At 46.1% G+C, this 26936-nt stretch overlaps 1 protein-coding gene across 6 annotated transcripts in view; it reads right to left on the bottom strand.

Annotated features, from left to right (window-relative positions):
* The window catches only part of PIKFYVE (phosphoinositide kinase, FYVE-type zinc finger containing), a 1728392-nt gene that overhangs the window by 182259 nt on the left and 1519197 nt on the right, over nt 1-26936 (bottom strand). For all 6 annotated transcript variants that reach the window (XM_069615606.1, XM_069615608.1, XM_069615605.1 and 3 more), the window contains one exon: nt 11586-11762. In XM_069615606.1, coding sequence (XP_069471707.1) covers nt 11586-11762 — 177 coding nt within the window. The remainder of the gene's footprint in view (nt 1-11585; nt 11763-26936) is intronic.

Genomic DNA, 26936 nt, shown 5'->3' with positions numbered 1-26936 from the left:
GCGGGGTTTGCCAGAGGGTAATTAGGACCCACTGGAGCCTTGCCCCCATTCTTCGAAAAAGGGTGCTCAGTTCATTCTTGGAGTCCATGTCGGCTACATTCAGTGGCTGGCACTCCAGTGGACTACACGGCCCGGCAGTCCCCCTACTGGGGAGGAGGGTGCTGACATCGCTCATAGGGTGCAGAATTATGTAGAGACATTAAGTCACAGGGAGACATAATAATCTTAAGCAAGAACAACTCTGTGCATCCTCACAACTAGGGACTCCGTTTCTAATAAAACACCATAAGTGTGAGGACCGGCTCAAAGACTGGGCCATAGAAAGAAGCAGAGGGGTGCTCACTGACCAGGTGTTCCAGCACGCAAACATTAGGAAACACTGTACCACACAGAAAAGATCATCAATTTCAAACTAGGGAAGTCCAAGATGGTGCAGTCTGCCGCAGACAAATAAAAAAACCTTTCAGTTGCAACCTGAGGGTATGAAATCAATACACCTACAGGTAAACACCGATAATCAAACCCTAAATAGATAGCAAGAAGAAAGAGGATCCGAAAGTATACCCAATCCCACTAATGGTGAGAAAGAAGTCTGGGATGTAACCAATCAGTCAGTTGCACCAAAGGTATAAAAAGGGCTGGGTTAAGTAATTCGTGTCTCGGGACTGGAGGAAGCAGACTTTGCTGCTGATGCTTCTCAGAGCTCCCTTTGGATTTGTCTATAGGCATGCTTTCAGCCTTAAGGCTGGTTACCAGCTCTCAGGCTTCTTGGTTTTAGTTTTAGGGTTCTGAGCTTTCCACTAGGTCTATTATAAGATTCCAATCCTCTGCCTTTCATTAGCTCTTTCTGCAGACCTCTTTTTGGCAGATTTCTCACCAAGTCTTCTCCATCCTGGACCTGGAAGGTCCCGTTTGGACCTCTCCTTTCCTCAGTAGATTGAGATAGATATTTCCATCCATCCTTATCAGGCAGCTGTTAGTATAGTTGTTTTACTGCCACTGGCCAATCTTATTTACCCTCTCTAGAGTTACAGGTGGAGGGCATGGACAGTTATCTCAAGGTGAGGAGGTATAGGGTTCCTTTACTGGCACAATCCTCACTGCCAGATTTCCATCTTGAAGATTCTTCTCAGATTATAGACATAGTCTTCTCAAGAAGGTTCCAGATCTCCACCAGCCTGACTTCTTCCTGAGAATTATTGACTTTGCCACTTGTGGCAAGGGAGCGTCTACCTTTCCCAGGTTCTTCTCCAGCTCTGGGCTTCTCTTACCCTTCTTACACTCCTCTGGAAGATTGTGTATTTCCTATGTCTTCCCATAGGTTGTTCACACTTACTGTTTTAACTCAGGGTTCTGATTGGCTATTCACTACTTCTAAACTACCCCCTTCCCTACCGGAGAACAGGCATTGCTTTTCTTAGGGATTGGATAATTATAGACCTGGAATAATTATCTCTAAAAAGCATTAGCAAGGAGTTAAATGCAACCATAGTATTTGGTGCCGGTGGACAGTCATAATGTCGGCAAAAAAATGTCGACAGACAAAAATGTCGGCAAAAAAATGTCGACTTTGGTTTTTTTTAATTATATATTTATTTTAGGGGTTCGGGACTAAAAAAAAAGGGAAAAATTAAAAAAAAAAAAGGGGGGCTGGGGGGGGACCCCCCCATTTCGAAAAAAAAGGGGGGGGACCCCCCCATTTCGAAAAAAAAATGCATTGAAAAAAAAAGTCGACATTTTTTTTCGACATTTTTTTTTCGACATTATGACTATAAACCTTTGGTGCCACCTTGGATGTCTCGTGTGCATGCGTAGAATGCAATGTTACACAGTTTCGTTGTCTTGCCAGGCTTGTCAGGGCATGATAAATCCAGGAGTGTGCTATCTGCTCTCTACCCCATTCCAGTTCTTGAACAGGTAACCATTTGCTGCCACCTGCAAATATTACAGGGATGTTGCTGTATCACTGTTTTGACTTTGATTACCACATGCATCTCTCCGTAGGTCTGGGACTAACACGAGTCAGCAGTCTTGATCATAGTCATACTTCTCCCTGTAAGAAGTCTGCAGTTGCTATCACTTGTTGGAAAACAAAAGACAAGTTAACGTTTGGCCTGGGGTTACAAAAGTGAGATCTGAAGGGTATTATTGGACTTGTAGCATACACAATCTAGTTCTGCCCGCATATGGTAAGATTGGGCATAGCACATCTCACAAGGTATAACAGGCTTACACGAACACACTTTGGCCACCCCAAGATGTCGCGATAGGGGCTCAGGGAACTCCCCAGAGAAAACACCATGGCAAAGGAGGGCACTTTATGCCTATTGTACTGTTATGGAGCTGAGCAGGATCAACACCAGACCGGCATGGATATTGATGAAATAAAGATTAATTGAGGTAATTTACAATGTTGGCCAAATTAAATAAAGAGCCTCAAACCACCCCCCAGATGCCCAGTAATTATCATTAGGAAACCAGCAATAGGATTTTGCAGGGTTGTTTCTCAGTCAGAAAACAATATCAAAACAACAAGATGGCTAATTTGAAATGAACAATTTTCCGTGCTCCGTGGCCGCCATAACATGCCAAATTTGGGGTGGGCAAACTAAGGAAAAAGAACTCAACTACAGGACATCTATGCCTTGGGGTTTCAAACAACCAAGTGTCCAAATTCAACAATGCCTCTGAGGTTCATAGATCAGAAATTCAAGGCTCCCCTTCCCCAGTGCATCTTAACTTCTTGCCAGTCACATTCTTGGTTTGTTTGAGCGTCCCGCACTTTTTTTATTGGATGCATTTGTAAATTCAGTTTCTCTGCTTCTCATCCTAGACTCCTGGGAAGAACCCTCACCTGCATCTCTAGGCCCCATGTGCTTGCTTGCTCGGGAGGATAGCTCAGGGGCAATGCACTCGCCTTGGAAGCAAGATGATGTGGAGGAACACAGGTTCAATCGCCGGGTCTGCGCTTAGAAACCTCTGGGTATTAAGCGTGTTATAAATAACCAATTACAATTACCAGGCCTAGATAACAATAGAAGGCCAAGTCATACCGGGGTAATCCCCAAAGCTTTCACCAAGGGGCTTGCCACTGGAGCGTCTCTTCAGGTTAAGTCAGGGTTGACTTCTCGACTTTTCTGTCTTAGTTCTCGTCTCAAATCCATCCTTGTCTACCTCCTTCATGAGTCATAGTAGCCTTCTGATTAAGGGAAACTTTCCTGAGCCTTCCATCTCCTACTTTCTTTTCTCTCTCAGTCCCGACCTCCTTGATGCTTCGCCACATGTTCGTAAGGGCACCCCCTCAAGTAGTGTGACTGCCCCTTTCTCATGTCCCTCTGGTCTTCAGCTCCTACCTCCACCTTAACCAAATTCTCTCCTGCAATGTTACCCTCTAATCCCCTCTCGCAAATATACTCCAGCTCGACCTTCATGCTTACTTCTCTATCCTACTGAACATGAACCGCCCAAATGGCATCTCCTACCAACGCTATGCTTCTTCCTCTCCTCCTTTAGCCATCAGTCCAGCCACCTCACAACTCCCAAGCTCCTTGTCACTGATCTTCACATCTCTCCTCCTCTTTCTCCTTCTGAACACCTCCTACATCTTCCTTCATGCTCCTACACTTCAATCTCTTTCTGCCTCCACATGTCTCCAAAACTCCTTATCTGCCTTAAAATGGCCACAGTATTGCCAACAACTTTGCGAGTCAATGTGGGTTGTGCCGCCCATGCATAAGCTCACTTTGTTGTTGGCCTTCATTTATTTATTGTTGGTTTATAAAGCACAAACTGCGAGCACAGTTGCTTTTTAGTTCTCCAAGAGGAATGAAATGGCAAGGTATTGGAAGGAGAAAAAAAGGAGTCTGCACCCTCACAGCATTGGAACATTCTCAGAATAGTTAGTGCAGGCAAAGCATCAAGCTAAGAATGGCAGGAGGCCAGACTTTCCTGAACCATAAATGACTGTTGAGTAATCTCTGGGAGGTGGTGGCGATTGTTCCATAAGGAAGCACTCGCAGTGTTCAGTAGTATGCTTGAAATTTATTTTTCTAATTGGGTCTACGGTAAGTAGAAAGGAGCTTTAAATCAGATTGAACCAATCTTCCTTAGAAACCAGCTCTACTCCTAAATCCAAGTAGGGGACTTCACCACAGCACCCAGGATACATAGTTAATTCCAGAGTAAGTGACATGATCGGAGACACAGCAGCACATAAATGTGTAGGAGTCAAGTCTGGATTCATGCCAAGAGAATAGTAGGGCAGCTGCTTAGGGCTCCATTAAAAGATGGTGAAATATTGGCTTGAGAAGTGGAAAAACTGGCTCCACTGAGAGGCAGAGACACCAAAATGCCACTTCGCCTGATGAGGCATACATCCATGCACTGGCAAGATTTGCACTTATAGGCAGTTGGTCTACTTCTATCAGCATCTCAATCATTTAGCCAAATAAGTATTATTGATCAGGACAGAAAATACTATAAGCATGGCACTGAAGGAGGGGCAACAAAAATGTTCAACATATATATAACTACCATGAAATAAGTTATGTTGCAAGACACAATTTAATCATACATGCAAAATCAATCTTTCCCTAACACTTTATTTCAAGGATCGCTAACACCAGAGCCTTCTGACAAAGGAGTAACAGAAAAGGCTGCAATTACACACCCTGATACCAAGAGGAACAATTCAAGGGCAATACACTGTTAATCATCATGTACAATAAAGTGTTTAGACTTTTCCTCCAATACTCAAAACAAGGAATCTCAAACTATCACTAACAATACCATCAGCCTCAATCTGATAATCATTTCTCTCTCATCTCGATGTGATGTGATTAGTCCCATACAAGAACATTTCCACTCAACATAATCTACTCACCAGGCAGAGTGTGGCATATGCTCAATCAAACCCCAAATCCCCCAATTTAGAATGCTGACTGGTGGAGTTCTAGTGTCTTACTTGCTTAAGCCTAACACCTACCTGTATGCCAATTGTGGAAGATTCTAAAAGACCATAACAATTATATAAGGTGTGCTATAAAACCATAACAATGATAGGTTATTCTGCTAAAATGGGAAATAATTGTGACACAGTTCCGCAAAAGGCATTTACATTCACAACACAATTAAAGAGCTACTACCAAGTGTTCCGCATTTGACGGTTAAGAGATCAACCTATGTTACAAGCAAAGTACAACAACAATGTTGTTACCCGGAATCATAGGGACCTCAACCAAGCAAGTAAATATGTAGGATAACAAGGTCGGTAATCTGGGTGTCAGAAAACTAGTAGTTTGAGAAAAAGGTCGGATAAGAAAGCTTCAGAGCATTGTTTTGCTGGGTTTACCGGTGCTCTACCATCCGGAAAGCTGATCATCCAGCACGGAAGCTATTCAGCTTTTTTTCTATAGCCAGAAAGTTTTTATAACTGGCAGTAGGATATGCCGGATAATAGAATGTTCTGGTAAATTGACTGCTGGATAATAAAGCTTTTACTGTACAGCCAGCCATTAGGAACGAGTTTCTTTATTTAGTAGCCGTCATAAGGGCTTTTTGATCAGAATAAAGACAATTATCCTAATGACTAGGTCTCCAGCCCCACTTCTCAATTTTAACCCTCGGAACCAATGCATAGATATATATATCATTTAATAACTTTTTTGGAGAGTACATTTTTAATAGCCAGTGCCACATTCAGACAGGTAGGTGAGTTTGGGCCATAACAAAGTTAGTTGTGGAAGACGTGGCACACCCTAAATGTGTTCACAGTGGTTGCTCCAATCTTTATTTCATGCCATCCAAACTAGGCAATACCAACTTTGTATAGAGAGCTACAAACTGTCAGAAAAGTATTTGCATGCTCTGACTGTAAGAGCAGCAATATAGAATATTAACAAAACAATACAATTTATAAATAGGCTCTGCAGCTTTTGTACAGCCCCATAAAAATAAAGCTATAGCAAATCCAGTCCTAGCCATGTACATAGTTTTATGCACTGAGATGTGCAATGAATGGAAAATAATAGTTTTTGTCCACACCAAGTGCACATTCAACAAGTAAATAAGGAGCAAAAATGGCTTTTCTAGGAATTTATTTTTAGATGACTCGAAGATCGGCAAAATGAAGTTCAGTACACTTGTTTACAAGGCACTTCTGTTTTGATATACATGACTGTCTCTTAAAATATGTCTATCCTCTACATATTGAAAACCTTGGCATCCATACACCTTTTACCAATACTGTTGAACATAATCAATTAATTCTCTGACCGTCTATACTCTTGTACATCTCTGAGTAACTGGTTCTCCACTTTGGGAATGCTATTTAACCACTGTTTACATATAGGGTTCCTCTGCTTCTCAAAGGGAGGTCTAAGATCTACAAAATCCCAATTTAAATACAAATAAAATAAGGAGGAACTATTATTCTTTGAAATACATGAACTGCAAAGAAACCCAGAACAGATTAATGCTAGAAAAAGAAAACACAACAGTAGTTTTGCAGCTTGATATTGGTTGTACAGATTCAGACGTGACCCACTGTGATCTGAGTCTGAGGATGTGGTCCCTTCTCCCCTAGGCGGAGACCTTTCCCATGGGACCAGGGCAGTGCGTCCACAGTACAATAATACCCCTAGGGCTGGTGCACAGAGGAAGGATCCCATGGGGAAGGAAGCCCCATAAGGGTTTGGGGACGTCTATCCTCAGGAAATGAAGTATGCCGCCGCTTCATTACCACCAATCCCTTCTCAAATACCAAGTCCTCCTTTCTCTCCTCTGACAGAGCCAATGTGTTCTATTGTCAAGTTAGTCAACTAATATACTTGACAAGACTGAAATACCAACAATTATTTTGCATCTAGTTTTAAAAGAAGTACTGTGAATAAGATGACCGAGAGTCAGAGGATCAATTTGGTGAATAAGCGCAAGTGGTCTTGCTTCTCACGGGTTTTGTCATTGGCCCAAATGAAAGCAACAAACCAGCGCAGGAGTTCAAAATGATCTCAGCTGGGATGTAGAAGGAGAACGATCCACCAAGGATGTACTGTGGGAGCGGCGCACCGGGTGAGCAGACGAGAGTCGAAAGGGAAGCTGTGAACGTAAGAAAAGAAGGATGCAAACCTGGTCCAAGCTGGAAAGACCACTTGCGCTGCTGCCAAGATAAACCTTTGGGCACCCCAGGCACCGGCGAAGCGCCTGTGAGGAAGGACACGCAGCCGGGCAGAGTCAGATGTCTACAGAACCGCTGCAGACCCTGCCGCTTACCAGAATGCTACCGGAGCCTTATGAAGCAATGCAGCTGCTCGGGAGACGACTGTAAATGCACCAAAGAAGCTAACAAGGGTCTGGGATCCTGAGAAGGGACTGCGAGTCTGGGACCCGCATCCATATGGAAGTGAAAGTATAAGTGGGTCTGAGACCTCAAGGAATAAGAGGGCCTGGGACCCTGAAGGAGCAGTGCGAGTCTGGGACACGCACCCATAAGGAAGTCAAAGTATAAGTGGGTCTGGGACCCCGAGAATAACCAAGAGAGAGGAATTGTTAGTTTGGCAGGAGAGTGAACAAAACAGATACAACAACAAAGTGCAAGTCTGGGACCCACACCTATATGGGAAGTCAGGAATAATAGGGTCTGAGACCCTGATTGAAAAAGGAGAAAACAAAAGGAGAGTTGTGTGCTTAGCTGGGTAGTAAACCAAGCAGTTACAACCCTACATTGCAAGTCTGGGACCCACACCCATGTGTAAGGCAAAGTCCTGAAGTAACGAGGAACAAGAGGGTCAGGGACCTTGTAAGAGAGAGAGAGAGAGACAGTCCACGAGAGGACAAAAGCTTGTCAGGAGAGTAAAGCAAGCCATTCCATCCTTGCAAGTCTGGGATCCGCACCCATGAAACACTTGTGTATAAGCGTATTATAAATGCCATATCATATCATATAAGAAGTTGAGAACAAGAGGGTAAAGGAACCTGGAAGTGAAAAGGACATAATCCTATACTTGGGAGAGAAGAGTGCCAAGCTGGTGGGATAAAAGAAATGCAAAGTATGTCCTTGTGAATTGCCTAGTGACATTTACCTAAAAGGAAAGAACTCTAGATGAAAGAAGCACAACCCTAGCCTTGAATCCTATACATATGAACATTGTTTATTTCATAACTTTTCTTCAGCTTTTCAACTTTTCTTTTTGTAACATTTTATTATTTTCTATACGAACATAACCAATGTAAACACATTGCTTGACACAATAGTGTGAGAACTGACAAAATATTAGATTACCAATCATATAACACAGGGCCCAAGGGGGCCACCTACAAGCCCCGCCCAAAAAAACACCTGGTCCCCGTCCTAATCTCCACTCCACTTCCCCGCCCCTCCCATTTGCCCAAAACTTTCATACATTTCCCCCAGACAACCCGGTGCATAATATACCTGTATTTCCAGGTTCATACATATGTTCACCTTAGCTGCCCGCCGAGCAGTCTGGGGGCGTGTTGGGGCCCCCCAGAGTGATGCAATGACTTTTTTGATCTGGTCCAGGGCGACCGATAGGAACAATTTCTCAAATTTGGTGAACCCAACCTCCCCACATATTCCCAGCAGTACACACTTGGGATCTCTGGGGACCTCAGATCTCAACACTGCTGACAGTCTGTCAATACATTTCCACAAGATGACCTGCACTTCTGCACACTCCCATATTATATGAAAGAACGTGCCTCTGGGTCTCCCGCACCGCACAGCTGTAATTTTCTACCCTCCCCCATTCAAACAATAGCGTGCAGGAGCAGTAGACCTGGTGTAGGAGATTGTATTGCACGAGGCGTAGCTTGGCTGAAATTCCAATTTCCCTCGGGATCATCAACACCTCCACCCACTCCTCGGGATCCAATGCACCCACATCCCCCTCTTATCTGCCCTTAAGGCGGGACAGTTCCTGGGACCCAAAAGCCAATACCACTTGGTAAAAAGTTGAGATGACCATGGTCTCTATACGTGCCGGGGGTAAATTAGCGTCTAGAGGGGAGCCCTGTGGTATATCATGCAGATCTGCAAACTGCGATCTTTTGCATGTGCCAGCTGCATGTACCTAAAGCCTTCACTACCCTAGAGATCAAACCTCTCCTGTAGGAACTCAAACGGAAGGAGGCTACCCTCTTGCACAACATCTGTCAGGGTCCGTATCCCAAGACTCTCCCAATTCCTAAAAAGTGACCCATTCCGAGAAGCTCCGGAAGATGGGAGTTGCTCCAGAGGGGCTGACTTAAGGTGGGTAGCCCTCCCAATCCCAAATGCCAGTGTGCCTCGACCCATACCTGTTGCACATGTTTCGTCTTGAGCCGGAGCGCAAGCCATCCCCTCCTCCTTCCATACAGCACTTGTGCCTGAGACCTCCCTGCCATCCAGCTCCGTTCCAGTACGATGTGTGCTACCCCGAGATCCCTGTGCAGCCAGTCCTTCACCAACCCAGTTATGCCACCCAATAATACCATTGCAAGCACGGCAGACCGACCGCCTCCCCCCCACATGGAGCGCTGCAGATTAGTGAGACCCATACGTGCCCGTTTGCCCCCCCCCACAGGAGCTCCCTGAACACACTCTCAATCCTCCAAAAGAGCGACCAAGGAAACGGGTGTGGAGCATTCTGCAACACATACAAAAACTTGGGCAAAATAATCATCTTAAAGAGGGCTGCCTTGCCCATCAATGGAAGGGTCTGCCAGTGTGTGACATCCAGCCTGAAACTGTCCATTATCGGGTACATGTTTAGCCCATGAAACTCAGAGAGGTGTCTGCCCAACTGAATCCCCAAATATCTAAATTCTGTCATCAATACCTTGTATGGGCAGACCTGTGTAACTGCCCTGTTCCCACCCTGTATGGGAAACAGAACCAGTTGAACTTGACGCCGCTGAATCCCTGGTATTCGTTTAGGATACGCGTCGGGTGGATCACCCATATAAATCAGCAAATCATCATCATATAGTGAGACCCGCTCTTCTCCTCCTCATGGCCATCTGAATCCCACCTTGTCTGGGCTGGACCTAAGCTTCACTGCTAGTGGCCCCACTGCAAGCGTGAAAAGTAAAGGAGAGAGTGGACACTCCTGCTTCGCCCCTCGCCACAGGGGAACTATCTATGAAGAGATCCCATTAACCCTGACTTCAGCCATCAGCGAGTTATATAACAGGTGCACCTAACCCAGGTAGTTCTCCCCATATCCCATGCCCTCCATTGTGTCCCACAACGAGTCCCGATACACAGTCAAATGCCTTCTCAAAGTCTACTCAGAGTAAGGCTGAAGGACCTGAGATGGTGGAGGCTTGGCCCAGGCCCATATGCAGCCTGCGTATATTCAAGCAGATGAGATTTAGATGGCTGAAGCCCATATTGATCCGTGTGAACTAGATGTCCAATAACCCACAGCAGGCGGTTAAGCCAAAACCCTCGTCAGGACAACTGCCTCCCCATTTATGAGTGAAATCAGCCTCTAGGAGACGCAATATTCTGGTGGTTTACCGGGTTTGGCAAGCACTACTATGCACGCTCTCGTTAATCCTCAGGCAATATACCGTCCTGCTCGCTTTACAAGAATAGCCGGTGCACCAGTGGTCCCACCACCACTTCACCCAATCGCTTCCAGATCTCTACTGAGAAGCCATTTGGTCCCAGAGATTTCCAAGAATGGAGTTGGGAAATAGCAGTTGCTATTTCTTCTTCTGATATATCTGCCTCCAGGTCCAACCGCTGTTGCGCCGTCAACTGTGGTAGAATTGCTGGGCCAATCACCCTAGGTCTGTCGACCCAGGGTTGTCTCATCGGAGCACAATATGGATTATTTCATCAACTTTTGGTTGCCCGAGAGACTGGGAACTTTTCTGTTGGTTAGAACTACCATGAACACTTACTTTGGGAAGAGACCATCCTTGCACAGTTGGTTTAAGTTGTTAGTGTTAGGGACGGAGGCAGGCTTTTGAGAGACGACACAGAATTTTTGTATATAATTCATTCACACATATAATTCATTCACACATCATGCACACAAAATACAATCACAAACAAATAATCTAAAGATAGCGCAGCAGTGGAGGCATTGTAGGCAATGGGTAGCCGCATGGGCAGTCATTCTGGGCACCCTGATGGTCAATGCCTATATAGTTACACATTGAGGAAAACAAGCTATTCTGTACCAAACTATAAAACGGCAGGATAATCCACAGTATGTGAACTTGTGACTGATTAACACGCTAGCATTTATATGGGTTCCTAAAGTACGCTGTATGAAAAGACTTCACCACCATTCTGACCCATCTGGATTTGGAACCAAAAGAGGCCATGGGAATAACTTTCAAAGTGGCCCCATATTATACATTTTATTTAGCAAATCCAACCACTTTTTCCATAAGAACATTTGGATATAAAGGCCCATGATGCAGAGGCCCACTAGGAAATCTCCAGAGTTCTGTGTAGGCCAGTCCACCCCGGTCTGGACTCAACTGGCAACAGTGACTGAACAAAAGGATCACCAGCAGCTGCAGTTTCAAAATGTTCCACGCTCGGGGGGAAATGTGTAGAGGTCTCTTACCTTCTGTGGCGTAAAATGCAGCCCCTGATTTGCCACCCCTCGCCTGCCATGGCACACAGTGGGCTAGAGAGCGAATAAAGTCCTCTTCACTGCTTCCCAGAATCACATCACGCATCTTGTGAAACTCCCCAGCATAGTAAATCCGGCAATAGAATTTTGCATTGGCATCGGAAAACTCTGTTAAAAATGGTAGACCGTTTAGGGACTATTTTCGAATAAGCAGTTGCAATGCAAAGATAAAGTCTCCTTTCTGCATGGTATTTATTTTGTTGCAGGATGAGAGATTAAGGTTTACTTCATTTTATGTTTTGGTACACACATGACAAATCAACATCAAAATACTTGGCAATCAAATACAGTGTGCGTCTTCATTTATATTTAAGTAGAAAAATACAACCATTCATCAAAGATATCCATTTCAGTGCCAACAGGAAGGATAGGTCATTTTTTTCCATCCTAATTATTTTTGAGTACTAATGTAAACAATGCTTATCGCTGTGAGGACGGTATTGGGGTAGGACTAGAAGATTTGCAACAAACTTGTACTGAAACAGCTGCGCACGAGTGCATGAGCAGGGATCCAGTCCCAGCTTTCTATTTTCCGCCCCGTGGGCACAACCCTTTAGTGTTTTTTTTCCATCTGTCAAGGATAAACACGACTGAAAGATATGTTTGCAGGGATGGAAGGAAGGCAAAACTGAAAATGGACTAGGAGCACAGTGGTCACTATGGTGAGTAACGCACCTACATCACATACCCTTTATTCCAAATGGTTGGGAGATTCCACAGCACAGTTGATTGTTAGGCGAAAGGATGTTATTCCTTTAATCAACCAAACAGGTTTCAAAGAACTGCCTGTCAAAACTGAGCATCAGCCTGGAAATAACAATCAAGCTGTAATGAGAAAAAAATGTTGCGGTAGCTGCCCTTCATATGACTTAGTGAAACGGGGGGGAGGGCGGTATTCTAGCACCACCAGTGTTCACAGCAAATTCGAGAAAAGGATTACTAGTATAAAAGTATGTTCCCAAAGAAGCCCAGAAAACATGGGAAGAATCTTATCCCATTCAGGCTTTGAGCAAACAGAATTATCAAAGGTACGGGGCAATGCCATCCGACAAGGTATGCTTGGCAACTCAAACTGAAGCTCAATCAGCAAGCTCTTTTTAAAACAGCTCTGTCATGTCCCAAGCAGTTATCTAATAGCATTAAATCTTTGCATTATCATATAGACAAAACGATACAGGGCATTTGTATAGGCTTGAACATCAGATGACTAGCATAGATGAAGGCATCTAAACTCAGATCTTATGTCCATGCCAACATCCTCAATTTACCCTTTAATGGGCGCAATCTCCCACTCACTGGACACTAAACTCAGACGGCGCAATTGCCATTCTTATTGAATAATCAGTCGACAAAGCCAATTATTAGGTCTATGCAGCAGAAACAGGCCTAATTTTCGTCTGGATTACATGGCTTTCATGACAGGGAGCACTGATTCCAAGGCAGATTTCATAGCACTCAAAGGAGACGGCACAAGAGATCTGGCCTCAACACGTTTCCCCCCACAATTATCTTCTGGAGATGAACACAAACTATTTTCTCACACCAGAACACATTTCCCTAGTTAATATGGCACTGGATTAATGTATCCCCACTAAGGCAGGAAATGAAGTGCTTCCTGAAGGCTTCAACAAACCTTTGAAGGGCTTTTGTGTATTCTCAGTTGTGGATTTGGGATTCTGTTTTATCTCCTCACAGGTCCCACCCTCCTCTTCATCAGACAGCCTCTAGCATTTTGATCACAGATGTTAAGATGGATTTCTAAAATCAGCCCCTGACAGTAGGATTTTAGGAGGCCACCCTATTTATGGTAAACGGAAGAGACAGAGAGCCAAAACCCTATTAATCTAATGTAGGCGAGCAGTTAAGGCTTAGTCTCAGGAAAAGTGTGAGTGGTCTAGGGTTACAATCAACATCAATAATTCAAGTTTATAAGTATATGAAAATATAATTTATTATGACTTTCTAAACACACTAATAAAAATCACGTGAAAGTATTGTATTGAAAAAGCATACATCGCAGATGTTTACATTCACCTTTAGAGATATTATTACATACTAGTCAACAGGTGAGTAATTAAATGCAGGAAAACCAGTTGGATTAGATAGAAAAATCACAACACAGTTCCCTGTGTTTTATGAAGTCCAGCCCTAAGATGCATGCTGTCTTGTGCCCAAAAAGTCACAAGTTCCACTATGGTTTCGCCATCAAAGGTATTTCAGAACTGATGCAGTGGGCTGTGGTTGTAATTGAAATGTTCTTTAAAGTAAGGGAAGTACCCCACTCTATCCTGCTCGAAAGGCAACTCTTAAAACCAGATGCTTGACCACCAAAGGCATTCTCAGGTCATCAGCGGGCTGCCCTTCTTCATAGAATCTTGGCGGCTCATAGATCTGATGAATGACTGTAGGAGTCCACCTATTACCCAAACCTGGAGCCGAAAGCAGGTTCGAGCCTACTATTGGGAAGGAACTGAACCATTCAATCAGGGATAATGACTGGTTTCACATCTACTCTGCAGCAGACACTCTGGCACTAAATGCAAATGCACACAAGTAAAACAATACAAAACAGTGAAAATGTTACTGCTATCACAAGCTTGTGTTAGGCACACATATAAAGTAACCAAAAACTCATAAGTTCAAAACGTAGGGGGATACAAAGTATGCCCATTGCACTTCACTGTAAGGTGCTGTGTGCAATTGCCAAAATATAGGAATTTCCAAAAGAGGGACAGTCTCTCTCAGTACGGACCGTCTTAAGGACATGTCAGTCTCCCCATAACAATGAGCGAAAGGATAGGGATATGAAGCTGAAGGCTTTATTTCCCTTCAAAAAAGTCAGGACAGGTTAAAAAAACAAGCAACAAGAAGGGTGTTCTATTGAAGTCAATGGGGGAAGGTGTAAAAAAGAGAATCTTTCCTAATAACCAGCACTGGTCAGATCTTGCCTCAGCATATGTTTGGATTTGTGCAGTAGATCTGACAGATCATGGGGTATGGTTGGTTAGTGCGAGCATCTAGTCGCCAACATACCCAACTATGCAAAGCATTCTGGAACTTGTTTTTTCCCTAGATATTTCTGTTAACAAGAAGACACCCATGCAGAGGATGATTATATAGGGGTTGTCTGTGTTATGGATGTCCATAGAGTAGTTATCAGTCAGGAAAAGTATTACAAGTTTTCAGTCCACAGACAAACTTTCTTGCTAAAAAATGCCATGAGTCTAGTGGTGTCAGACGTTCCTAGGGAAGATAGCGTCTTGCAATGGAGAAATTACCTATCATAATGTTCTTTCTATGGATTCTTCTCCCGCAGATTCCTCATCAGATAGATATCCATTGCAGTGTCATCTGCTCAGAAATCTTCGACAGGGGGTGTAGTACACCTCAAGTCTTGTCTCGATCAGCTGCTTCAGATGCAACGTTGGTTGTTGTACATATACTGCCTCACTACGCCTCTGTACCCCACCTTTTCTACTCCCAGCTCAGCAGCTGCAGACGTAAAATAAACGATTCAGCTAAAACAACCGTAACTCATAAGAAAAAAGGGGCAAAACCTAACAGATTTCTTTTTGTGAAGAAAAAGGGGCCACAGAAAGAATGCAGAACTCAAAAAGAAGTGTGTTGTAGGCCTCAAACAAGAGCTCTACCTCTTCCTCCCAAGAGAGAAGTCGCCCCAGACTGTAGGCACTTTCCTAGCAGGGATGAATGAGAGGGTGATGAGTAATCTGCGGGAGAAGAACCCATAGAAAGAACATTACAGTAAGTAATTTCTCCTTCAATTGATTGCCTTTCCCCCGCAGATTCCTCATCAGATAGACTCCCCAAGCAGTATCCGTGAAGGGGTGGGATGAAAGCCTTTAAGCAGTATCCGTGAAGGGGGTGGGATGAAAGCCTTTTAGGAGGTGGAGATTTCGCAAAACCGCCCTCTTCAGGCCACATCCAGGCAGTAGTGTTTGGTAAAAGTATGCAGCGAAGATCAGGCTGCCACTCGGAAAATCTCCCTCACTGGCACTCCTCTTAGCAGGGCCGAAGAGGCAGCCACCGCTCTAGTGGTGTACGCTCTAATGGCTGGAGGTAGATCTCTCCCTGCATTGTGGTAGTATTCGGAAATGCAAAGCGTGATCCACCGTGAGATGGTCCGCTTCTAAACAGCTAAACCTTTCTTAGCCACAAACAACTGGTCCACCTTTTGAAACTCTGCCGTTCTGGCAATGTAGTAACTCAGCACGCTTTTTGAGCCTAGCCTGTGGAACCTCTCCTCCTCCTTAGAGGAGACACTTTGCCAAAAAAAGCTGATCATTTTAGGTGACCTGAACATTTGGTGCAAAAGTCTTGATAATTCTGACTTATGCACTTTAATGATCTCTTACAATCATATGACTTGGAGGTATTATCAAAGGCTGCCACTCACTCTGGAGGACACTGTCTGGACCCGGTAATCTTTAGAGGTGCACAGCCTTCCTATCTTGAGACCATTCCTGTGTCATGGCCAGACCATTTTGTGGTTGTTTGACAATCGCTACCTCACCTGCTGGTAGTAACGTGACTTAATTCTCAATTATCACGTTAAAAGAAAAAGCTTGACTTTATTACTAGTGACCAGCTAATGACTGACCTTAACTGCACACAGCCTGACCTGAACTGTGTTGAATTATACAGGACTTGCATATCCGGTTTACAAAATAACTGTGATGTAATTGCCACCATTCAACATTCTAAAAGGGCTAAGAAATGAAATCATAAATGGTATAATGACTCTTTAAAGACCTCTAAAACGAACTATCGGACGAAAGAAAATCAATGGCTTAAAAACAGAGATCCCAAAGACCGTAAAGAAGCTAAATCGGTCCTGAAAGATAATAAAGAAGATATATTCTCTGCTAAGTCTGCCCATATACAAAAACAAATGACTTCAGCGAAAAATAAGTCAAAGACGCTGTTCTCAGTTATTAAGAACTTTGTCTCTCCACCATGTGTCACTCATAGTTTTGATTCCTCGCTTCAACAGGCCAATGAGTTAAATGTTTATTTTCTGGACAAAATAAACCAGATCCGTATGAACATTGACTCTCAAAGTCCAATGTGCCAGGATAGCACTGTCATTGATGATACTCAGTTGATTCTTTACTCGTTATCCCCGATTTTTGCTTTGACTCCTGTTAGTTTGCAGACAGTATCCTCACTTATGCAAAAGCTCTAACCCACCAATCTAATTTATGACCGCATTCCAGCATATGTAGTTAAACGGCATATACCAGCTTTAAGTGAGATTGTTCACTCACTGGTGAATGCATCACTAAGTCAAGGATGTGTTCCACCAGAATTAATAAAATCATATCTCACTCCATTTTTAAAGAAATAATCTCTGGACCATAAGCTTCTATCGAATTACCATCCAATTGCCGGCATGCGTGGGGCCTGCAAAGATTTGAGAGAAAGTGGTGACAATGCAGATACAGAGTTTTGTGGAAGAGCATGGCATCCTGGACATATATCAGTCAGGGTGTAGACCTGCACATGTGACAGAGTCAGCTCTTGTCACAGTATGGGATATCTTGAGGGCGGCCGATGAGGGTAATATTAGCATGCTTGTTATGCTAGACCTATCGACTGCCTTTGATACGGTTGACTTTAAGATTCTCCTCTCTAGACTCACTACAGTTTCCTGGGTATCCGAGAATGTCTTGGAATGCTTCTCCTTCCCGATAGACCAAACCAGCAGGTTAAACTGGGCCCTTTTAAATCAGGCTTGTTATCAGTGGAATGTGGAGTCCATCACAGATCTTCTTTATCCCCACTGTTATTTAATGTGCACATCTGCCCTCTTATAAATCTCTTTTCTCAATTTGATTTAAAATATCGTTCATATGCGGATGACACACAAATCTATGTGTGGTAAAAAAGCTTTGCTCGTGTTCTAGCATGTGCTGAGTCAATCAAAACTTGGATGTTGGAAAACAAGTTGCAATTAAATCCATCCAAAATGGAAATTATTGTATTTGGTTAAAAAAAAAAAGATTAGGAAACCTTATGCCATTTCCCTGCCCTTCTTTGTTTAATGTTCAGACATATCATTCACAAAAGGTCAAGCATTTGGGTTGTATTTGGCAGTCAAACATGAACTGTAATGGACAGATTAACCAAACCATTAAAACAGTCCATTATCAACTTAAATTTTAAAAACCATGAATACCTCTTATTATGGACTGTGAAAATTCTAAGGGCTTTTCCCTGCCTACTCCCGGGGATCTACTTCTCAGGTGGAGAGGGGGACGGCCAACGCTGCTGGATCCAAACCCTGGAGGTGGACAAGTGAGGCAGGATCACATGGGTCGTGAGTCATGAGAAGGTGAGACATGGTATCCCTCTCTTACCAACAACCCCCTAAACAACGTTTCCTCTGCCTTCATGGGCTATTGCGAATTCAGTCCTGTTAACCCCTCTCCAATTCCAACAGGTACCAAGATAAAAAAGGCTTAAAAGAACTGGAAAAAGGGAATTAAAAATATTACCTAGTTTTTTTTACAGCAACACGATTATTCGACTTCTTCTGACAGTACTTTACCTGATTTTCCCCCAATCCCTAGGGAACACTACAACTCCCATAATTCCTATTTTCCTTTTGACTGCCAAAGCACTGGGAAGAAGAAGAGACAACATAGCCACGAGGATTACCTCTGTAGAACCCCTTGAAACACAGAGGAAAGACTGTTTACACCCAACCCTATGTTGACCCGTTAATAGGGTCAGTCAGTCAGGCAGGGCTGGGAAATTACTCACACCTGACTCCAATTTACTTTCCCACCAAGTATAAAAGGTGGAGCACACACTGGGTGAGCTGGGGTGCTGGAAGGACCGTGAAGACCAGGAGAAAGCAGCAGCTGGGATAGCCCTGGAGAAGGACGGACTGCCAAGACACTGAGCCTGTAAGTAAAAGAGGCTGCAGTGTGGCGAGGGAGCCCTCTCTCCAAGGTGCCAAACCAGGGACAGCTGGAGTTTGCTGGCAGTGTCCAAGTCAGTGCTCGTTCCCTGGGTGAGCTACTGAAGCCCAGAGGGGCAGGTGGTGAGATCCTGAACTCAGTGACATCCCATTGAAGAATCAATCATATGCTCCCAAGATCGACAAAATTCTGCCGCAGGGAGCTAGTGAAGTGGGAGAAAAACAGCAATAATGTATTGTGGGACTTGGAGTTTGAAGTTTGGGAAAATTGGAAATTGGAGACTTTTTTTTAGGGAGCAGCTGAGCGAGGCTGGGTATGAGAAGAACAGTCTTGAGCTACAGCAAACCAAGCTGTGGAGAACGGCAGGCCAAGGGGCTATTCGAAGGCTGAGAAGAGCAGAAGAAAGCCAGGCAGATAAACTGCATCTCCAAGAAGCAACAAGGGTCGGCAGAGTAACGCTAAGAAGGTAAAGAAAACCTGCCTTTGAAGTGTGTCAAGGTTGCTGCTTGCCCTCCCGGGTGAACGACAGAGTTGGGCAGGCACAGATGAGACGGTGAGAGAATCCTTGACAGCTGCGTGCACAGCGAATGGGAAAAGATACGAGATAAACACAACCACTGAGTTGCTAGTGAAAACAAAAACCTGGTTATGTGTTGTGAGTGAAACAGTAGCAGACAAGAACACACACGTACCGCATGAAACGATAAGAAGCAAGGTTGCACAGAAGCGGTGATAGGCTATACAAAGTAACAGAGTAGTCCTGCGAATGTGAAGCGCACTATCGAATGCCTCTGTGAAATGTATGGGCACGCAGAATAAGAAAAGGAAATGATTAACGGCGAACTGTTAAAGGTATTGAAGCATGAAGAGATTTGTCTCGAGCCAGACTGAGAGAAGCCTATGAGAGTTTATGAGCTACAAGCACCAGAAAGATTTAGTTTGTTGAGAAAGCATGTAAGAACTTTGAACGATATTGATGAAAACACCAAAGTGGTCATGCAGGGGTCTTCATAAAATAATTTGAAGTTTCAAAAGCCTTCAACAACAGAAAGACTTGAATAGTGGATTTGTTTGTGAAACAAAGCTTGTGGAAGGGAACCCCGACGTGGCCAACTGCGAAGGGTCTGAGCCCGGCAGAGGGAGACCCAGTGACATACAGAGGTTCAAGCCTGACAGAGGGAAGCCTATGCTGAGGTGAATGAAAGTAAGACAGAAGGACTTGAACTGTGTATTTGTTGTGATACCAAGAATGTATTGAACTTTGAGGAGCCCGATGCTCAAACTAGAACTGTTGAATCGCCAGTACGCCAGAGTGAGCCATGAACCTACCTCTGGAAAAATCTCTAGACCCAGTGCTTTTGAACGTGTGGAAGGGAGCTGTTATCTTTTGCCATTCTGACATTTCTTTTGAAGCACCACATTTCTTTTACATATTCCCTTTTCACATTTGTTATTCAAGAGTGAGGGCAAAGTTAGGTTTATGTTAGTATAGGCCTTTTTAGTTTAACTCAACTGATTTCGACTGTTTGTTTTGTTGTGATGGTCGAGATTACTCCCATCTTAGAGCTAGGGCTAGTTAGGAATTCTCCCAACCTTACAAAATATAAAATTAAGTTTTTCAAAACTTGTATCCATGTGTCTGTGTCTACTGTTGATACCATGCCTTCCTCACATGGACAAAGACCAGTGCTCAGTGATTGGAGCACTTGTAAATTCAGAGCTCGACTACTGTAGCTCCCTCCTTTTGGGAATTCCGAAATACCAAATTTCACAGCTACAGGTCGCTCAAAACTCTGCAGTGAGACTCATTTTCTCACTGCCTAAGATGGCATCTATATCCCATTTTCGTAGGAGTATTGATTGGCTTCCGGTGCAACAACAAATTCTGTTCAAGACATTGTGCCTAGTTTTCATATGCATCCATAGCTAAGCAGCAGTCTATCGTTCAGCTAAAATGATCTCTTATGATCCAAGCCAAGTCTTGAGGTCATTGGCCGAGGTGGATACTGTACCGCAGGCCCCGTGAGGATGGGCATTCCAGCGAAACGAGACCCCCGGGGACACGCGGGGTAGCCACCAGAAACTACAAAGGTCGGGTACACCACGCAAAGTGGTAAATTGAGATCGCTATTGGGAATTGCTGGGTCCAATAATAAAACCAGGACAGGCTCACAAGCCCTTGGGCGTGCAGATAGCGACACGGCCCAACAAGAGCCGGGACGCAAAGACAATAAGAAATAGCAGCAGCCAGGGACGTGGGAGGACACAACCCACTCGCGAAACAATGCGAACGGAATGCGAGGACTCCTACCAAAGCCTCCCTCAAGCACCAAAGCGGGGTACGGACTACCACTGAGGCGCTGGAGACCACACTCCCGAGAGCCCAAAGTGAAGCATACGTCAACATCCAGATGGCAAACAAACAGACCAAGGTAAAGGGCAAACAACCCACGCTGGAAGAATACGCAAGGACACCTCAAATGGCAGGAGGGGCCAGGAGCAAGGAGAAGACCCCCGCCATGGACACCGTCACAGTGAGCAAAGATCAGCAGATCCTGGAAGCAATTGCAGACGTGAAACTAGCGTGGGAAACCAAACTGGAATCGGCCATGGTCGAAAGAGGGCGGCACTGGAACTTAAAGTTGGCGCAGTACAGGAAGAGGTGAATCTCCTCAGGCAAGATGTCAGAACACTGGCAGAGCACACAGGCGAACTGGAGAAGGAAGTGGCCCCGAACACAGCTGCATGTGCGTCTCACAAATCGGAGATACACATCCTGGAACAACGCATGAGCAATTTAGAAAATAGGGCAGAAGAGGCGGAGGAACGCGCCCGGCGAAACAACATACGCATCATGTGACTACCGGAAGGAACAGAGGGAACAAACCCCATGGACTATATCGAAACGATGCTGCTGCAAGAAATAACAGGAGGGGTACTCACTCAAGGATTTGCGGTGGAACGAGCGCATAGGGCCCTAACAAGGAGGCCACCGCCAGGATCCCCACCCCCACCTCCCCCGAGACCAATAATCGCCAAAATCCTGTACTATTGATACTGAGGAAAAGATCCTAGAAAACTTCCGGAAAGGAGGCACGATACAAAGGGCATCGGCGAACATAACGGCATACCCGGACTACACACTGTTGGTGCAAAGACGTCGTATGAACTATGGAGCAGTGAAAAGAAGGTTGCGGGAAGCAGGCTACAAATATATGTTAATATACCCGGCCAAACTGAAGGTGTACCACAAAAATAGAACACTGTTCTTCGACACCCCAGAGGATGCGTCAGAGTGGCTGGACACACAGAACTGCCCATCGGAAACTTGTATCCACAGAGAAGACGGTGCAGATAAGTAAAATAGAGGCTGCGGTGCCCACGGTGCTGCAGAATCAGACACTGGGACTAGAATATAAGACAGGGCGAAGACAGTTGGGATATATGCAACGAGAGCTGTATAAATACGAAAGCTCAAGCACAGAGATATACAGCAAAATTGTAGGAGCCTCATGGAACTCGCTCTCGTACCCCCAAGAATAGATTAGTTAGGTTACCGATAGATTGTTAACACCCTGCTGCGTTCCTTACTTCGGCACTCCAAGATAGGACCAGATGCAGGGGAGCCTGAGATCCAGGGAGGGAGCTGGGCATCAGTTGGGGACGGGTAGGGAGGAGGGAGGGGAAGGAATGTGGGCAGTGAATATAGTTGGGGAGCACAGGGTGAGGGGGTTAGTTGGGGAGTTAACGTTAATATTAAAAATGGACAGGGAACAAGCCCACATTCATGCCAAACGAAGTCGGAGAGAGGAACAAAGAGGGAGGGTGAAGGGACAAAATATGGATGACAATGGGAGGTCTTAGAATCGTAACTTGGAATGTGAGAGGCCTTAACAGTTACCTGAAGAGGAATACAGTAATGATGTATTTGAGTAGGCAAAAGATAACACTACTGCAAGAAACCCACCTAACCAAAGAGAAACTAGAGGTGGTAAAAAAAAAAGTGGAGAGAGACCACCATGGGAGCGACATACTCCGCTTATGCTAGGGGGGTGGTAACCTGGGTGGCACCTCACGTACCATTCCAGATGCTTCAGGCCACGGTGGAGCCAGAGGGGAGGATGATAATGATCTGAGGGCTGTTGGAGAACAGAGAATTGAGTATTATAAATACGTACGCCCCCAATTAAGATACGGCGGCCTACTTCAGGACACTATATAGCAAAATCAGCCCCCTTATGTGAGGCGCGATCATATGGGGAGGGGACTTTAACTGTACGCTCACCCCAAAATGGACAGGTCAGACACAAAACTTGACAAACTCACCCCGCCGCGAAAACACTACAGGCCCTGCTGAGAGACTTCGGGCTAGAGGACATCTGGAGACAGCAACACCCGAATGATAGGCACTATTCACGCTACGCGGCCCTGCACAACCTGTATATGAGACTGGATTATATGTTAGTCGCCTCAGAACTTGTAGGGGAAATGATGGGCTCTGAATATAAGGCAAGAATATTATCAGACCACTCCCCCCTGGTCCTGGAGTGGAGACATCAGCCCCACCAGAGCAAGAATTACGATGTGGAGGCTTAGAGCTGGGGTCTGAAGGACTCAGCATTCTGAGAGGATCTAAGGGAGGAGATCAGAGTATTTTGAGACTAACATGGGGAGTGTAAAGTCAGAAGGAACCCTATGGGAGGCGTTTAAGGTGGTAGTGAGAGGAGCGGCTATATCCAAATCCAGAGGGCTCCAAGGGGGCATAGAGCGTGAACTACAGAGACCGAGAAGAAACTAGAAGAAATAATGAATAGGGGAGTCACCTCACAGGAGGACACCGAACAAGTGAGCCAACTACAACAAGTCAGCGGGGGGCTGTGGGAAAGGCTATGCAATCTGAACTATAAAAAGTATATTGAAAGGCAACATGCAGGGGGGATAAACCGGGGAGGCTGCTAGCTTCATTATATAAAAACGAGACACCAAGACCAGTAGTCAGGAAGATAAAGGGAGAAGATGGTCAGTGCTGGAACACCCAGGAGGGGGTGAATGAGGGGTTCCTGAGATTCTACAAACGACTATGAAGACACGGGGGAGGTTGCAGAACAGGAGACCCTGGAGACACTGGAAGACATAGAATTACCCAAATTAAATGAGGAAGAAAGGGAGAACCTGGAGGCCCCAATTACAATAGAGGAACCAGAGACAGTGGTACAGCACCTCCCCACTTGCAAAGCTCCGGGGTCAGATGGGCTCCCCAGTGAATCTACAAAACGTACAGACAGGAAGTACTCCACCCGCTGCTGGCTATGCTGAATGGGGCGTTCAAAAGGGGAAGATTGACGAAATCCCTAAGGGAGGCAGTGATTATTCTGCTCCTCAAACCTGGTAAGCCAAGCACAGAATGCGGGTCGTACAGACCCCTATCCATGTTAAACCAAGACAGCAAAATCCTCACGGAGGTGTTGGCGAACAGACTTAAAAGGGTGATAAGCAAACTCATACACCCTGATCAAACCGGTTACGTCCCAGGCAGGAACATAACCAATAACCACAGCAGACTCCACCACATTATAGGACAGAGGGTGACCTTAGCGAAATGGCAATAGTCTTGCTGGATGCAATAAAAGCCTTTGACTCTGTGAGATGGCCTTGGTTGATGGCGGCTTTGAAAGAATACGGGATGGGACCAGGGTATCTGAGGTGGGTGAAGGAACAAGTTACTTACCTGTAACTGTTGTTCTCCAGCATGGGTCTGGCATGGATTCACATGCTCATGAATATTCCCCGTCGTCAGGCTGGGAATCCTCGGTAAAGAATAAACCAGTATCAGTTTCGTTTCTGATCTGTCTTTCGTAGTAATAACCAATCACTGGTCTCTGCATCATACTGACCACAGCCAATGACTGCCCTCTACCTAAGCACCGCCTCTGGCAGCCATCTTCAGATTTGGAAGCACGTGAAGTGGCAGTATGACCAAGTGAAGAGCCGCAGAGGGGTAGGCGGGAGGGTTCGCATGTGAATCCATGCCAGACCCATGCTGGAGAACAACAGTTACAGGTAAGTAACTTGTTCCTTCTCCAGCATGGGGTCTGGCATGGATTCACATGCTCATGAATAAAGAATACATAGCAGTACACACATGCACAACCACGGGAGGTGGCAAAGGCTCAACATTAAGCATTACATCAAACTCAACATTAAGCATCTTACCTCCTCACCAGGCTCACCTCAGGCGAACAGGTTGCGTAGCACTGCTTGGCCGACCCTGGACTCCTCCCTGGAATCCCGATCGACGCAGTAGAATTTCGTGAAGGTGTGCGTCGACCTCCACGTAGCAGCCCTGCATATGTCCAGCAGGGGCACACCAGAAAGGAACGCCGTGGTAGCTGCGATCGCTCTGGTGGAATGGGCTCTCGGACGGCCAGGCAGCGGTCGGTTTGCCAACCGATGACAGTACATGATACAGCCGGAGAGCCATCTGGAAATGGAAGCCTTCGAGAGAGCCTTCCCCTGATTGACAGGTCCAAAGTTCACAAAGAGTTGTGACGTCTTCCGAAAACACTTAGTGCGGTCCACGTAGAACTTCAGCGCTCTAGCCACATCCAGCGAGTGCAAAGTCCTCTCAGCCGGCGACGGGAAGAACACAGGCAACACCAAGGGTTTGTTGAGATGGAAGTCCGACGGTACCTTGGGCATGAAGGAGGGGTGCGTCCTGAGCACTACCCTCGTGTCGTGAAAAGTCAAGTACGGGGCCTTGCAGGAAAGGGCCTGGATCTCTCCCACCCGTCGTGCGGAGGTGATGGGCACAAGAAACGCTGTTTTCCACGACAGAAACTTCAACGGGGCCGAGTGCAGAGGCTCGAACGGAGGTCCCATGAGCTTGGTCAGCACCACGTTGAGCTCCCACGCCAGGGCCGGCGCCTTCACCGGCGGGAACGATCTGAACAGTCCCTTCATGAACTCTTTCACCAGACGATGAGACCACAGGGACGTCCGGCCCGTGGTTCTGGTGTATCGGGAGATCGCAGCAAGATGAATCTTGATGGACGCGTGTGCCAGTCCAGCTTTGGCCAGCGTCAGCAGGTACGGCAGTACCTGGGGAGCCGTAATCCGTAGAGGGTTAATCTTCTGTGCGTGGCACCAGACAGAGAACCTCTTCCATTTGTGTCCGTAGCATTTAAGAGTCGAGGACGCCCTGGCCTTTGCAAGAACCTCTCTGCAGTCGGCCGGTATGTCGTATCCTCCAAACTCTAGCGCTGCAGGAGCCAGGCCTGCAAGTTCAGCGATTTCGGGTCGTGGTGAAGGATGGCGTCTCCTTCCCTGGAGAGTAGATCCGCGTCCACCGGCAGCTTGATTGGCGGGGACGCTGACAAGTCCAGAAGGTCCGGGAACCATATCTGCCTCGGCCACGCAGGTGCGACGAGGATCATCCTGCACCGTGACCTCTTGAGCTGGTTGACGAGCCGGATTAGCAGTGGCAAAGGAGGGAACGCATAGAGGAACAGGCCCTCCCAGGGGAACGAGAAAGCATCGCCCATGCTCCTCGCCTGGGGAAACCTGCTGGCGAACCTCCGGCGCTTGGAGTTCGTCGCCGTCGCGAACAGGTCGATCTGGGGTGTGCCCCACCGTCGGAAGAGGAGATCCACTAGATCCTGCCGTAGTTCCCACTCGTGGCACGAGCGCAGCTCCCTGCTGAGTGAGTCGGCGATGGTGTTTTTTATCCCTGCCAGATGAAACGGCACCAGAAACATCCTTTGGGCGACGGCCCAATGCCACAGGTCCTGCGCCTCCTTGGACAGTGCTGGGGACCTGGTTCCGCCCTGTTTCCTGATGTAAAACATGGTGGTGGTGTTGTCGGTGAAGATCCTCACTACCTTGCCCTTGAGGGACGGAAGGAAGGACCTGAGGGCCCAGAACACTGCACGGAGCTCCAGGACGTTGATATGGAGGGACTTCTCCGTCGGGAGCCAGAGGCCTCTCGCGTGCTGCTGTAGAACCCCAAGGGCCCGGGCCGTCTCAGTGTCCGCTTTAATGGCCTGAAGGGAATCGTCCACTGTTTTCCCAAACAGGTTGTTCCCATCGAACGGCATGTCCAGGACTCTGGTCTGTACGTCTTGACGGAAGTCCGTAGCCTTGAGCCATCCACGCCGTCTAAGGCACACGCCGTTGCCCAACTGGCGAAATCCAGTGTCGGCGATGTCCGTCGCAATAGTGATGGCGTGGTCCGACGCCACCTCACCTTCCTGTAGGATCTCTAGGGCATCCGCCCTCTTGTCGTCCGGTAGGAAGTCCAGCAGGGGAGCCAGTTTGTACCATAGCTCCCTGTCGTAGCGGG

Source organism: Ambystoma mexicanum, chromosome 9, assembly GCF_040938575.1.
Source record: "Ambystoma mexicanum isolate Mex_15411 chromosome 9, UKY_AmexF1_1, whole genome shotgun sequence".
In the NCBI taxonomy this organism is placed as follows: Eukaryota; Metazoa; Chordata; class Amphibia; order Caudata; family Ambystomatidae; genus Ambystoma; species Ambystoma mexicanum.
This window is presented reverse-complemented; position numbering and strand designations above follow the sequence as displayed.